This window comes from Salvelinus namaycush, chromosome 11, assembly GCF_016432855.1.
Source record: "Salvelinus namaycush isolate Seneca chromosome 11, SaNama_1.0, whole genome shotgun sequence".
Taxonomy (NCBI): domain Eukaryota; kingdom Metazoa; phylum Chordata; class Actinopteri; order Salmoniformes; family Salmonidae; genus Salvelinus; species Salvelinus namaycush.
Window position 1 is genome coordinate 39763179 of NC_052317.1, and position 16018 is coordinate 39779196.

General features: G+C 43.4%; 2 protein-coding genes across 2 annotated transcripts; one reads left to right on the forward strand and one right to left on the reverse strand.

Annotated features, from left to right (window-relative positions):
* Positions 1-708: 708 nt before the first annotated feature.
* LOC120055415 (G protein-activated inward rectifier potassium channel 3-like) lies at positions 709-7321 on the reverse strand. The gene is made up of 7 exons (XM_039003278.1): positions 7033-7321; positions 6120-6330; positions 5354-5555; positions 4783-4975; positions 1956-2153; positions 1467-1597; positions 709-984 (listed from the first exon to the last, which is right to left on the reverse strand). The coding sequence occupies exons 1-7, from the start codon at positions 7319-7321 to the stop codon at positions 709-711; spliced, it is 1500 nt and encodes a 499-aa protein (XP_038859206.1).
* Positions 7322-10277: 2956 nt separating this feature from the next.
* On the forward strand, positions 10278-12923 carry LOC120055670 (eukaryotic translation initiation factor 3 subunit F-like). Its single transcript, XM_039003561.1, has 8 exons — positions 10278-10423; positions 10776-10846; positions 10967-11046; positions 11230-11367; positions 11630-11721; positions 11881-12017; positions 12214-12327; positions 12575-12923. The coding sequence occupies exons 1-8, from the start codon at positions 10312-10314 to the stop codon at positions 12650-12652; spliced, it is 822 nt and encodes a 273-aa protein (XP_038859489.1). The 5' UTR covers positions 10278-10311; the 3' UTR covers positions 12653-12923.
* The last annotated feature ends 3095 nt before the right edge of the window (positions 12924-16018 follow it).

Below are 16018 nucleotides of genomic sequence, written 5' to 3' on the forward strand. Positions count from 1 at the left end.
TTTTAAAAACAATCCTTGTTTTTTTTTTTAGAGATAAAGAGATACTATTTCAATCGATTCCTTGATATGCTCTATACATGCTAAAGTGAAAAACCATACATGTTCTCTTCTATGACGCTATCCATAATACATCATTCCTTTTATACATTGACTCCCCAATTCAGCCAACACATGACATGTTTCTCTTTCTATCTCTCTGAAAGTTCCAAAACACCGTTCTCTTTCTATGTCTCTGAACATTCCATTATATCACCTGGCTGAACAACATCCTCTTTCCTGACAAAGAATTGTCAATACTTAATTCTTAAAATTAAAATAAATAAAAAAAGTGTATTAATTAATATAATGTATGTTGTTGGCAGAGGATATTGGAGCTATAACAATAGAATATAATTATAGTAAAGCACAGACATTCATGGTAACAATCAAATATCACCAGAGAAATTAAAGACACAATTGAATTGATATAATTTGTCATGTTCAAGTCAATGTTATCCAACACAGCAACAGAGGAGCAAAATGGACCATTTAAACCACCCAACTCTCCCTTGGGGAAAAATGTTCTATGGCTGTATGTTATACATTAGCTAAAAGTAATTTACAGTACTGCAGTTGTGGTTCATCCTGTCATGACATTTATAGTACTGTGGACCAGGGCTCTGCTCAAAATAAGTGCACTGCATAGGGGATAGGGTGCCCCAATCTACTTTAGGCCTCTGATTCTGACTGTTCAGTGGTGACACTTCCATTCAACTCCCCTGGACCGGATTGTTCTTCTATTCCAGTGATCTCACCAACAATAAATGAAACAGGGCCAACAACCCCTCCTTTCCCATTGTCTAGCTGCTTCCCTGATTGATTGGTCAGAGAAGATCCCTCCCATTTCTCTTCGTCCAATTTACTGGAGATCGACCAATAGAGATGAGCCTCCAATCGGGCCGCAGCCAATGAGAGTTCGTGCGCTGAGCAAGAGGGAGTGTCCACCTACAGAAGAGAGGGGTATGAGTGGCGGTTACTGTATCAGACAACTTGGAAAATAACTTTCAGAATCAGGGTAAAATAATTTTAGTGACATGACAAGAGTAGGTGAGGAGACATGCCAGACTGACAAATAGGGGGGGCTGTTATTTTATTATTTATTTATGTAGTAAACATTGTTGCCATTTCATTTGTTATTGCTATCTTTTGAGTAATTCCATGAGCTGTCATTGTGTCCTTATCATCCATTGTGCTCTGTGCATATACTTAGATTGCATTGCAGTGTTACTGTAATTCCAAAAGTGTACATTCAGATTTTCTTTTCTTTAGTTGTGTTGTTCTGTACTAGTGGCAGTGATCACATGGTACATGATTAAAAGCAGCGGGCCGTTATTGTCCATTCATTTCCACATGTTGAATTGCCATGCAGCAGGTTATATCTAACAGCAACCCACTCCCCTTTCTGGAGTGTCTGTGTGTGTTCTTACCTCAAAGGTTTGATGGAAGGCGCCATAGTCAATGTCAAAGAAGCCTTCGGCCAGTGACATCATCGGACTAAACCTGTGACCCCACTGGACCTCGTCTGCCAGGTAAGAGCTCCGCGCCTGGCACGTCATACCTGGGGGTACCAACACATACGCACACACACACTTTGTAAGAACACATTAACCTCCCCTGGCAGCGCCCCATCAGCTGCTATGATGACTAAGCAAATCTTTTCTCAGTGGGCAGGAAAGCCACTTCTACTTCCATGGCATGGTGCACCCATAGAGATCCTATAATTGGCACCCTATTCTGGTCACACCACTTTTTACCAGAGCCTTATGGGAACCTGAAGTAACTGTAAGCGGAATGCATCGTTGATTCACTGAAAATGAACAGTAAATAGTTGAGTCGGTTGCCTGTCTTTCATAGTGTGCCGTTTTGAAAACTTGTTTTAGAATAAGTTGCCATTTGGGACTCAACCATGGACTAACCAGTGGCCTCCACCATTCCCTCCAGGATAACGACCATCTCAAAGTCGTCCTTCTCCAGCTGGCCCTGAGACATGTCCCAGAAGGGCGAGCGGCAGTCGATCTCGTGGGAGATGACCAGTGGAGACACCAGAAACAGGCGGTCGTCCCCAGTCTCAAAACCCACACTGATGTCTGTCTGATCCAGAGGGATAAACTCACCTGGAGAGGGGGAGAGAGATGGAGAAGGGGAGAAAGGGGGACGAGAGAGAGAAGTGAGTTATAAAACTTTGAGGGACGGTTTCCTGGATACAGATTAAGCCTAGTCCTGAGGGATGTCCCAATCCACTTTACATGCGACCTCTTCCCTCCTCCACTCCCCCTCGCTCGGGAAAGGCTCCCTTGGGGAAACGTCATACATACGTCACCGAGTGTTCACTCCAAGTGAAGGGAGGAAGAGAAGATGATTATTTGGAACGGAATGCAGCCCTGGACAACAAAAAAATACTCAATCAATCATCAAATCTATAAAGCCCTTTTTACATCAGCTGATGTCACAAAGTGCTTTACAGAAACCCAGCCTAAAACCCAGAGAGCAAGCGATGCAGATGAAGCAGCACAGTGGCTAGGAAAAAACAAGAACCAGGCTCCGGGGGGGTGGCCAGTCCTCTTCTGGGTGTACCGGGTAGAGATTTAAGAGTACCTGTGGCTATTAAGGCCAGATCGGTTATCAATACACAATGCTTCCCACAGTTGTGTCAAGTTGGCTGGATGTCCTTTGGGTGGTGGACCATTCTTGATGCACACAGGAAACTGGAGCGTGAAAAACCCAGGAGTGTTGCCATTCTTGACACAAACTGGTGCGCCTGGCACCTACTACCAAACTTTGTTCAAAGGCACTTAAATCTTTTGTCTTGCCCATTCACCCTCTGAATGGCACACATACGCAATCCATGTCTCAATTGTCTCACGGCATAAGAAATCCTTCTTTAACCTGTCTCCTCCCCTCCTCTGATTGAAGTGGATTTAACAAGTAACATCAATAAGGGATCATACAGTGCATTCGGACCCCTTCCTTTTTCCCACATTTTGCTACGTTACTGCCTTATTCTAAAATTTATAAAATAATTTATTTTCCTTCATCAATCTACACACAATACCCTATAATGACAAGGCGAAAACAGGTTTTTAGAAATGTTTGCTAATTTATTAAAAATAAAAACAGAAATAACTTTTTTACAGACTGTAAATATTCATACCCTTTGTTATGGTAAATGTAATTGATTGGAAATGATTTGGAAAGGCACACACCTATCTACAGTATATAAGGTCCCACAGTTGACAATGCATGTCAGAGAAAAAAACAATCCATGAGGTCGAAGGAATTGTGGTCTCCATCATTCTTAAAGGGAAGAAGTTTGGAACCACGACCAAACTGAGCAATCAAGGGAGAAGGGTCTTGGTCAGGGAGGTGACCAAGAACTCGATGGTCACTCTGACAGAGGTCCAGAGTTCCTCTGTTGAGATGGGAGAACCTTCCAGAAGGACAACCATCTCTGCAGGACTCCACCAATCAGGCCATTATGGTAGAGCGGCCAGACGGAAGCAATCAGTAAAAGGCACATGACAGCCCCCTTGGAGTTTACCAAAAGGCACCTAAAGGACTCTCAGACCAAGATTCTCTGGTTTGGTGAAACCCAGATTTAACTCTTTGGCCTGAATGCTAAGCGTCACGTCTGGAGGAAACCTTTCACTATCCCTACGGTGAAGCGTGGTGGCAGCAGTTAAATAAAGGTTAGATAAATTAAATAAAAATGTTGTGGGGATGTTTTTCAGCGGCAGGGACTGGGAGACTAGTCAGGATCGAGGCAAAGATGAATGGAGCAAAGTACAGAGAGATCCTTGATGAAAACCTGCTCCAGAGCGCTCAGGACCTCAGACTGGGGCGAAGGTTCACTTTCCAACAGGACAACAACCCTAAGCACACAGCCAAGACAACGCAGGAGTGGCTTCGGGACAAGTCTCTGGATGTCCTTGAGTGGTCCAGCCAGAGCCTGGACTTGAACACGATCGAACATCTCTGGAGACCTTAAAATAGCTGTGCAGCGACGCTCCCCATCCAACCTGACAGAGCTTGAGAGGATCTGCAAAGAAGAATGGAAGAAACTCCCCAAATACAGGTGTGCCAAGTTTGTAGCGTCATACCCAAGAAGACTTGAGGCTTTAATCGATGCCAAAGGTGATTCAACAAAGTACTGAGTAAAAGGGTCTGAATTCCCACGGGGGGCCAGTACAAAAAAAAAAAAAGTATGAATGTATGTACTTGTAAGTCGCTCTGGATAAGAGCGTCTGCTAAATGACTTAAATGTAAATGTAAATGTAAATACTTATGTAAATGTGATATTTCCATTTTTTTTTTTTTTTTATACATTGCAAAATGTTCTACAATCTAGTTTTTGCTTTGTTATTATGGGGTATTGTGTGTAGATTGAGGGCGGAAAAAAACGATTTAATCCATTTTTAAATAAGGCTGTAACGTAACAAAATGTTGAAAAAGTAAAGGGGTCTGAATACTTTCCAAATGCGTTGTAGCTTTCACCTGGATTCACGTGGTCAGTCTATGTCATGGAAAGAGCCATAATATGTTGTACACAGTATATCACTTCCATACTAGAAAATAACATGTGGACTGTTCATGTTTGTATCTCAAATGGCACTCCATTCCCCATGTAGTGCACTACTTCTAACTGGGGCCATAGAGCTCTGGTCAAAAGTAGTGCACTATATAGGTAATAGGGTGCCATTTGGGATGCAGACCCTTGTATGGCGGTTGATTGTATACTAGCCTCACCTTCCTGAGTCTGTTTAGACTTGATGAGTTTGGCCCTCATGTTGGCTCCTACAATGTGTGAGCTGCGCAGGTCTCCCACCCGGAACATCAGACACAGTCTGTCGTCTCTCAGAGAGATCACTGCATTCTTAGAAAACACCAGGGTCTCCGCACGCTTATTGGGCTGAGAGATCTTCACAAACATACAGCCCACCTGAGGAGGAGAAGATCACTTCGTTGTCCAAACAAAGGTCCAATGGAAATGTGACTTCCACTTCATCCCAACAGCTCCAAAAGGCATAGACGGAGAAAAGGTCATTTTTAAGGGGCAGCTTTTTGATATGATTACAAGTTCATCAAACTATTTGTACGATGGAGAGAAACAGATGTGATTGTATTAGTGTCAGAATATGTCCTTAGGGTACAGTAAAAAATACAGTAGGGACTGTATGGGCCTGCATCTCAAATGGCACCCTATTCCCGATATAGTGCACTACTTTTAACCAGAGCCTTTGACCAGAACACTATGGGCCCTGGTCAAAATTAGTTCACTACGTAGGGAGCCATTAGGGGTGCAACCAATGAGTCTCACCATGAAGGCGTTGACCATAGATCCCAGTATGGCCTGGAGCAGGAGCAGCATGGTGCCCACTGGACACTGGTCAGTGATGACACGGTGGCCGTAACCAATGGTGGTCTCTGTCTCGATGGAGAAGAGGAAGGCAGAGATGAAGCCGTTCACGTTGTTGACGCACGGTGTCCATGTCTCATCCTCCAGATGATCTAGATCCCCTCTGGGAGGGGAGAAACCACATTTTTTATTATGTTGTTTTTGTAAATTGTGTACATGCAGGGTTCCCTTGTAAAAGAAACCTTGGTCTCAATGGGACTCTGCTAAAATAAAGGTGAAATAAATACAAATAGTGGGAGGTGGAGAAGGGAGCAGTGGAAAGAGAGAGAGAGAGAGAGAGAGAGAGAGAGAGAGAGAGAGAGAGAGAGAGAGAGAGAGAGAGAGGAGAGGAAGAGAGGAGTGGAAGAGAGGAGTGGAAGAGAGCGAGAGAGAGAGGAGAGGAAGAGAGGAGTGGAAGAGAGAGAGAGAGAGAGAGGAGAGGAAGAGAGGAGTGGAAGAGAGAGAGGAGAGGAAGAGAGGAAGAGAGAGAGAGGAGCAAACAAAAATATAGGTTGTGAAACTATCCATTTACTAATATACTTGCGCTACAGAGAAGAAATTGCATCATGTAGAGTGACTCTGAAATGGCATCCCATTCCCTATATAGTGCACGATAGGAGAATAGGGTGTCATTTGGGACTATCCAAAGTGTCCTCTGGCCTGCTGTCTGTCTGTCTGTCCCTCTCACCGGAGGTAGGCTATCAGGTACCAAATGGCCCCGAAGAAGAGCCAGGTGATGGCGTAGGCCATGACGAAGACAAAAAGTGAGCAGCGCCAGTTGAGGTCCACCAGCGTGGTGAAGATATCTGTCAGATAACGGTACGTCTCCCTCATGTTGCCGTGTGAAACGTTACAGCGACCATTCTTCTCCACATAGCGCTGAGTCTTACGTCTCTTGGCTGCAGGCAGGAAACCAGGCCAGGAAGGGAGGGAGGGGGAGAGAGAGAGAAAGAAAGAGGAGTGAGACAGGGAAAGACTACAGTGACATATCGGCAGTAGAACTATGGGACTAAGGGAACGAGCAATAGGAAGATGGGTTGGGGGGGAGAAACCAGAGGAACAGGCATTTTACACAGGAGGGGAGGAGGGTAGAGGAGGAGGGGGGTAGAAGTGGAGGAGGGGAGGGGTTAGAGGAGGGAGGGGGTAAAGCAGCAAGAGGGGGGTAGAGGTAGATGAGGGGGTGGGTAGAGGTGGAGGAGGAGGAGGGAGAAAGAAGATGCATTCAATAACCACCTATCTGCAGACTGTAGAGAGCCAGAGAGAACACAGTTGTGCGTCCCAAATGGCACCCTAATATATAGGAAATAGGGTGTAATTTGGGATTTAGCCTGTCTGTCAGTGTAAATCATTTAAAGCCAAACACAAAACCTTACATTGGTCACAGAACACTGTCAGACGGTCGCTTAGTAACCTCTCGTTCTAGATAGATTCACTCTCGTGGCGCCAACAATGTCTCAGGGCAGAAAAGAAGAACAGTCCTGGGAGATAAAGTGTGCGTTCCAAATGGCCCCTTATTCACTACATAGTGCCCTACTTTTGACCAGAGCAGATAGGGTGCCAATTTTGGACACTGATAAAGGCAACAGCACTACACTACTCACCCCAGCCAAATCTACCCCTCTCCTTCTCCACCACCCGAGGCAGCTTCTTAACGTACTCCTCGGATGCTGCATTGGCCTGCCTCTCTGCCAACTTGGACTTCCACGATCTGTTAACGCCAGGCTGGGTGGTATCCGTGGTAACCACATGGCCCAGATCCTCAGACACATCAAACACTCCGGTGGAGGCCGTCACCTCGGTAGCCTCTTCCACTGGTCCCTTCCCTTTCTCCACCACGGGCAGAGAGAGGGACTCTGGCCGCGAGGTGAAGGCAGAGTCTTCAAGCGCCATCAGGAATGATGGTGTATGTGTGTTTACTGAGTTTTTGATAATCTCCCCTATGGCAGACTCTGTCCACTGGTTATTGACTGTTTAATCCGGTTCTTTACGTTAAGGTCCTAGGATACAAAACAAGAAGGGGGAAATTGATCCGAATTATTATTGTGAGGTCATAGAAATGTGGGGTATTTTGAGGGCTCTGCATGCTGCATATATGTTCTACAGAGAGTGTTGAAGGGCTAGTGTTGAGCAGAACTTATGCCCTTCACTACACTGAATAACACTATGTTTTCATCCCAAATGGCAACCTATTCCTTTTATAGTATGCTACTTTTGAACAGAGCCCTATGGACAAAATAAGTGCACTATAGGAATTAGGGTGGCATTTGGGAAGTAGTCTTCTGTCCCTCAAGAAATGGTCCTGACTCAATACCCATGTCTCTATCTGTCCTTGACTCAATACCCATGTCTCTGTCCTGACTCAATACCCATGTCTACATCTGTGCTTGACTCAATACCCATGTCTCTATCTGTTCTGACTCAATACCCATGTCTCTATCTGTCCTTGACTCAATACCCATGTCTCCATCTGTCCTTGACTCAATACCCATGTCTCCATCTGTCCTTGACTCAATACCCATGTCTCCATCTGTCCTTGACTCAATACCCATGTCTCCATCTGTCCTTGACTCAATACCCATGTCTCCATCTGTCCTTGACTCAATACCCATGTCTCCATCTGTCCTTGACTCAATACCCATGTCTCCATCTGTCCTTGACTCAATACCCATGTCTCCATCTGTCCTTGACTCAATACCCATGTCTCCATCTGTCCTTGACTCAATACCCATGTCTCCATCTGTCCTTGACTCAATACCCATGTCTCCATCTGTCCTTGACTCAATACCCATGTCTCCATCTGTCCTTGACTCAATACCCATGTCTCCATCTGTCCTTGACTCAATACCCATGTCTCCATCTGTCCTTGACTCAATACCCATGTCTCCATCTGTCCTTGACTCAATACCCATGTCTCCATCTGTCCTTGACTCAATACCCATGTCTCCATCTGTCCTTGACTCAATACCCATGTCTCTATCTGTCCTTGACTCAATACCCATGTCTCTATCTGTCCTTGACTCAATACCCATGTCTCCATCTGTCCTTGACTCAATACCCATGTCTCTATCTGTCCTTGACTCAACTTTCTCTGCACAAACTCTCCTATTACCTTCAGTACAGTCTAATCTATATTAATGGAATAGGTCAGATGTTACAGAGAGGAATGAGTGAAGCCCTGATCTACGTCCCAAATGGCACCATATTTCCTATGTAGTGCACTACTTTTGATTAGGGGGTCCATTGGGCTCTGGTCAAAAGTAATGAAGGGACTAGGGTGCCATTTGAGAGTCAGAGCTGAATAATTCCACTGACAAGGACAGATTGGTTATTTCTCCTGTCTGACTGTGGGGGATGGGGAAAGTGAATTTGGTCCGAGAAAGAGTCACATATTGCCGAGACAAAAGCATATGCTGTACATATAGCCTTAAGATTAGATTGGTCATGCATAGCCTGTGTCTGTGCCTGTCTGTTATGGGAGCACAATAAATTACAGGAATTACAGGAAGGAGGCTATTATTTCTCAGAAAACGTACAATGTCACTTTTAACGTATTCTGTAATATAGACCTATATGAACACAAAACAGCAATAAGACAGGTTCCATTCTTATAATGTGCATAATCACCGTGTTACGTATAAAATGGAGCCCGGTTTCCTACAGTGATATAAAACACTACCTGGATAGAATATTCGGTAACTAAACGCGTGGGGTGATGGAATAGCCTATAGCGTACGGTGTTGACTATTCAACAATGACGCATCAAACATTTCTTAATGTATTCGATTAGAAAATACACATTTATCAATCATAAAGAAAACAACAGTGATTTATCATACCTGTAGAGGGGTTTGTCCCGCTTTCATCTGGTAATTGCCTTATCCTATTTAAAATAATATCCCGTCCCTTTATTTATTTATAAAGGACCTTACAGATGAGTGGATGGTCCAAGAGTGAGCCTCGGAGATCGTCCGCTCAGGTTCGATCATCCGACAATTTTTTTTATGTTTACCATCGGCTCTGCTGATCAGGAGGGTGTTCGACGCAGCATCAGTTCAGTCCTCTACTCTCTCAACAGAAAACAAAGGCAACCCCAACCAAACGACTCTGCTTTTTAGATGTCTGTAATCCTCAATGAACAGCGTGCTCACAAATAGCATATTCTTATATTTTCCAAGTTTGTCTTCAAAGAGTTTAAAATGGTGGCAGTTCGTCCGTACAGACCATTGGGTATAGACAGTGCAGCCAGCAGCAGCGATCCGCATCAGATAAAATTGTATGAATTACCGGCAGCTGCGCAGGTGTTAGATTATGGGAGCGACAGTCGAGGAGGATGCTGTCATCACCATCATTCATAAACCATCACCCAGATTCATGATCACGACAGGCATTAGATATTTAAACCATTGTGCTGTTTTGTCAACTGTTTTACACATATGGTAAAGTCTGGACATTTAGATGCCGATGATGTGAGGAGGCATTTACAACCCGAGGTTGCTATAGAGACCATTTTATGATCCAGTTGACCTATTCTTCAATAGGCTTGCAGAAGGTCGTAATGATATTCGGTCTGTGGAGGATGACGTTTTGAAAATAAATGAATTCATATCCATGTGAAACACCCAGTTTCTGAACAGCCAAATAGCCTAACAGCATTTCAATTACAGTATTTAATACTGTTTTTCAGAAATAATTGGTCTTCTGATGCATTCAATGGTTAATCACATTTAGGCTATTATTTTTTATTATAAGGCTTTATTTGTTGTATTATTAGGTCGCCTCTGTGTGCAATACTACTTCCAATGCAGCAGGTGACGCACCTTTTCTGTATTTGTCACACGCCGATAAGGCGACCGGAAGCGTAAAAGTGTTCCTTTTTCAAGATGTCGGTGTATGGCCCCGTGGTGAAAATTCACCCTGTCGTTCTCGCCTCCATCGGCGATTCTTACGAACGGAGAAATGAGGGAGCGAGTCGTGTGATCGGAACCTTGCTTGGTAATTTAACCCGAAACTTACTTTAGCTCTAATGAAAATTGATCAGACGCGCAGGGAGGCTAACAGCCTGTCTTAACAAGCTAGCTACGGCTAACTTAGCTTGCATCACTTTGCTGATGCATTGCCAGGCGCTCACATCCTCTTGATCCGAAAATATACCAAAACTCCTCTGATTATAAAGATTTGACCAAGTATTAAAATATTTTAGCTTGCCTAGATTACTGTGTAATGTTTATGTTGTTGAAACTTTGCTAGCTAGCGAGTAACAGGTTCCATAGAATAGTTAAATTTGTCCCCGTATCATAGGCACAACATGGGTATCGTAACTTAATGCATTCCTTGTCTTCCTCAGGTACCATTGACAAGCACTCTGTTGAGGTCACCAACTGTTTCTCCGTCCCCCACAATGAGTCTGAAGACGAGGTGATGAGAAGTGTCACTGATACAACTATATACTATCTAGCTATTGCTGTAGTGTAGAAATTAAGAAAGCTTGCACATGTAGTCCTAGAAGTGACACTGGTGTCTTTGTGATGGTGACAGGTTGCTGTGGACATGGAGTTCGCCAAGAACATGTATGATCTTCATAAGAGGGTGTCACCCAGCGAGGTCATTGTTGGATGGTGAGTAGGCTTATATTCTTCCCTAGTCCCATTAGAAAAAAGCTTTTGTCCCACACCGGTACTGACAATTATTGACAACTTATTCAATTAACTAGAAAGGGAAAAAAGTACATTTTGTTCAAAGTAAAACTGTGTGCTTGTGTCAGGACACTGCTCTGAAGTGAAACCATTCTCCTTCGTCAGGTATGCTACAGGCTTTGAGATTACCGAGCACTCTGTGTTGATCCATGAGTACTACAGCCGAGAGGCCACAAACCCCATCCACCTGACCATGGACACCGCCCTGCAGAGTGGCAAGATGAACATCCGCGCCTACGTCAGGTCTGGGACTTCCCTCACTTACACCAGTCTCTCTTCTTCTGTCTCAGTACTTTAGTTGGTCCACTGAAAAGCTGTTGTTGACTCCATCCCAAGCAGAGTTGCTTCAACTCCCTGTGACTTCCTGATCTCATCTTTCAGTTGTTTTGTTATGTTTGCATGTGCTGTTTCATTACTTTGCTTTACTTTAAGCACTTTGGCATTCCTTATGATAATTTAAATAAATTCATGTAATTTTTTCCCATTGCTTCGTTTGCCATGACAGTGCCCAGATGGGTGTGCCGGGAAAGACAGTTGGTGTGATGTTCACTCCCCTGAGTGTGAAATACAAGTATTACGACACAGAGAGGATAGGAGGTCAGAACCTTAATTCTTCTTTCCTTGTTTTCTGTCCAGCTAACGATTCTCTGTCCCAATTGTTCTTGGTTTGGACATGGTTTTATTTGTTGAGTCATGTCTTCTTGTTGGGGTGGGGAAATCCTTAATAAAATTGATAAAGTAATTTGTATATTCTAGTTGACCTTCTCCAGAGGACGCGAGATGCTCCTAACACCACCAATGGGCTGACCTCTGACCTCTGCCAGGTGGGCGGGGCAGCGGGCCGCGTTCAGGATATGCTGGCCACGGTACTGACCTACATTGAGGATGTGTTGGTGAGTAGCCTACACACACACACACACACAGAGCCTATATTATGGCTGCATCCCATATTACATTACGGAGACGTCCGTTATGTCAACCTTTTTACCGTATGCAGCTCATCGGAAAATAGTTGATTTTAGTTGAGTTACGACTTAATTTGTGTCTCTGTGGCCATAACCTAAGCTTTTCTTTCTGTATGTTTCTCAGTCTGGTAAGCAGACGGCAGATAACAGTGTTGGACGTTACCTGATGGATCTGGTCAACAAGGTTCCTAAGATCACAGCAGAGGACTTTGAGACCATGCTCAACTCTAACATCAACGTAAGTAATTATGCCTCTTGGATTTGGGCCTGTATTTATCAAGTGCTGGTTTAGGATCAGTTTTGCCTTTTTTTACATCACGATTACATGGACTGGAATCTGATCCTAGATCAGCACTCCTACCCTGAGACGCTTGATACATACGGCCCCTCATCTTGTGGAATTGATTCAGTTGAACAGCTATAGTAAATATTTGTCCCTTGCACTCATGACATTTGTGTGAATGTATACCGTTTCTCTTTCACAGGACCTGTTGATGGTGACCTATCTATCTAATCTGACTCAAGCACAGATCGCCCTGAATGAGAAGATTGTGGTACTCTGAGCATTGAGGGATCAGGATTGTTTAGTTCTTAATAAAGAGTGATCGATATTGAATTTGTTGGTATACTTCTTTAGCTCAAATTTAATAAAGGTGATAAACAGTACAGTGTGTAATTGCAATGTTTGCTTGCTACAACTGAAGTGATGTTTTCTAGCTAAAATAATTTATTTGCAGATTCCACAATGTGTTCCTGAATGGGACAATGCATGCCTAGTAACATCATTTATATTTCTGGAAAAGCAGTATGAATATAAATTAAAGCTCAGAAGCATTTGCTTGTGTGAGTACTCTCCCTCTGTTGGTTGTTCCAGAAGTAATACAAACAGGCCTTGTATTTAGGGCCCTGTGTTTTCTGCAATCATGGGACATAACAATGTTTTATCCTGCAATTTAATCCTCATTCAGAAATGAGAATTGGACCAAAACTGTGCAAAACACAGGGCCCTACTCATACAGTATGATGACAATGCAGATTAGTTCAGTCCCTAGGATGAAATCCCTATTTGGTCCACAGGGTGGCACTAAAGAGCTCAGGTCTTTTGCCTGGCACAGTGAGGGGTCTCCTAGGCAACAGGGGTCATAGCTAGAGGGCAGGGACTGGGAGAAGATCAAAGGCCCAATGAATTCTGAAGACCATAGGGTCAAAGAGATATTGTGTATAACCCAAAACCCATATGGACCCTGCTCAAATGAAGGGAATATGGGGCCATTTGACAGCATACCCTACATCTAATAGTCATCTTTCGTATCCTCTTTCTGGGCGGAGTCAACAGTTAGTTGAAGTTGGAAGTTTACATACACCTTAGCCAAATACATTTAAACTAAATTTTTCACAATTCCTGACATTTAATCCGAGTAAAAATGCCCTGCCTTAGGTCAGTTAGGATCACCACTTTATTTTAAGAGTGGGAAATGTCAGAATAATAGTAGAGAGAATGATTTATTTCAGCTTTTATTTATTTTTATCACATTCCCAGTGGGTCAGAAGTTTACATACACTCAATTAGTATTTGGTAGCATTGCCTTTAAATTGTTTAACTTGGGTCAAATGTTTCAGGTAGCCTTCCACAAGCTTCCCACAATAAGTTGGGTGAATTTTGGCCCATTTCTCCTGACAGAGCTGGTGTAATTGAGTCAGGTTTGTAGGCCTCCTTGCTCACACGCTTTTTCAGTTCTGCCCACACATTTTCTATAGGATTGAGGTCAGGGCTTTGTGATGGCCATTCCAATACCTTGACTTTGTTGTCCTTACTTTGGAGGTATGCTTAGGGTCATTGTCCATTTGGAAGACCCATTTGCGACCAAGCTTTAACTTCCTGACTGATGTCTTGAGATGTTTCAATATATCCACATAATTTCCCTACCTCATGATGCCATCTATTCTGTGAAGTGCACAAGTCCCTCCTGCAGCAAAGCACCCCCACAACATGATGCTGCCACCCCCGTGCTTCACGGTTGGGATGGTGTTCTTCGGCTTGCAAGCCTCCCACTTTTTCCTCCAAACATAACGATGATCATTATGGCCAAACAGTTCTATTTTTGTTTTTATCAGACCAGAGGAAATTTCTCCAAAAAGTACGATCTTTGTCCCCATGTGCAGTTGCAAACCGTAGTCTGGCTTTTTTATGGCGGTTTTGGAGCAGTGGCTTCATCCTTGCTGAGCGGCCTTTCAGGTTATGTCGATATAAGACTCGTTTTACTGTGGATATAGATACTTTTGTACCTGTTTCCTCCAGCATCTTCACAAGGTCCTTTGCCGTTGTTCTGGGATTGGTTTGCACTTTTCGCACCAAAGTACATTCATCTCTAGGAGACAGAACGCGTCTCCTTCCTGAGTGGTATGACGGCTGTGTGGTCCCATGGTATTCATACTTGCGTACTATTGTTTGTACAGATGAACATGGTACCTTCAGGCGTTTGGAAATTGCTCCCAAGGTTGAACCAGACTTGTGGAGGTCTACAATTATTTTTCTGAGGTCTTGGCTGATTTCTTTTGATTTTCCCATGATGTCAAGCAAAGAGGCACTGAGTTTGAAGGTACAAATTATGTCAATTGGCCTATCAGAAGTTTCTAAAGCCATGACATAATTTTCTGGAATTTTCCAAGCTGTTTAAAGGCACAGTCAACTTAGTGTATGTAAACTTCTGACCCACTGGAATTGTGATACAGTGAATTATAAGTGAAATAATCTGTGAACAATTGTTGGAAAAATTACTTGTGTCATGCACAAAGTAGATGTCCTAACTGACTTGCCAAAACTATAGTTTGTTAACTAGACATTTGTGGAGTGGTTGATAAACAAGTTTTAATGACTCCAACCTAAGTGTATGTAAACTTCCGACTTCAAATGTATGTACACCATATTTATCAACAGACCCTCCTTTCCGGTTTAATGTGGCTCACTTGGTAGAGCATGGGACTTGTTGTGGGTTCAATTCCAACAGGGGACCAGTATGCAAATGTATGCGCTCCACTGTAAGTCGCCCTGGATAAGAGCGTCTACTAAATTATCTAAAATATAAATATGATTTCTTCCTACGACTGAGACACTTAAATTAAACCTAATTCATGCATCCATTCATTTCTTTGAATCTTGATTTAAAAAAAAGTTTAATGAAATACACAAAGTTCTGCCTTTTCCCCCTGTTGCAATCATGAATAAAGTTACAGTATTGAGGGGTGACAGAGTACATGGACCAAGCGTTGACATTCTCATCTTATGAGTGGGATTAAGGTAGCTGTGTTGCAAAGAGACTCATCTAATTCTAACATACTGCCCAACAAACTAGTTAGAGACTAATAGTATATTGCATGCAAAACCCGCTATTACAGCATTATGATCTGAGGTACTGCGGTTTGTCTGCGTACAAAATAGCAGCCTATGCACTGCTGCTGACCAGAGCCCTATGTACTATAGGGAATAGGGTGCCATTTGGGATATATGTATCCTTCGAGAGAGAGAGAGAAGCTGGAAGGGGATCGAGGATCAGGGTAGTCAGCAGTAGTAGAATGGTGTAGCCGTAGTTAGTTATGGTCAGTAAGTAACAAATGCAAAACAACAAAAAAAGGAGTTCTGCATTGCTCCATGGAAACTGCCTGTCCCTTTGTGGAGCCCTGAAAGGGTACTGGTCGAACACAAGAACACAACGGCCATGTGTCTTCATTACAGCTTTAAACTCCTCATTAGTTTGGTCCTAGTGAACATTGCTGTGGCCCAAATGGCACCCTATTCTCTATATAGTGCACTACTTTAGACAAGAGCCCTATGGGTTGTCTTAATGAGCCTCGAGCATGTAAAGCCTCCCTTTAGAGAACAGTACCATAGTTCTAAAGTCTAATCTACAGTAGCTCTGGGTCTTCGCACT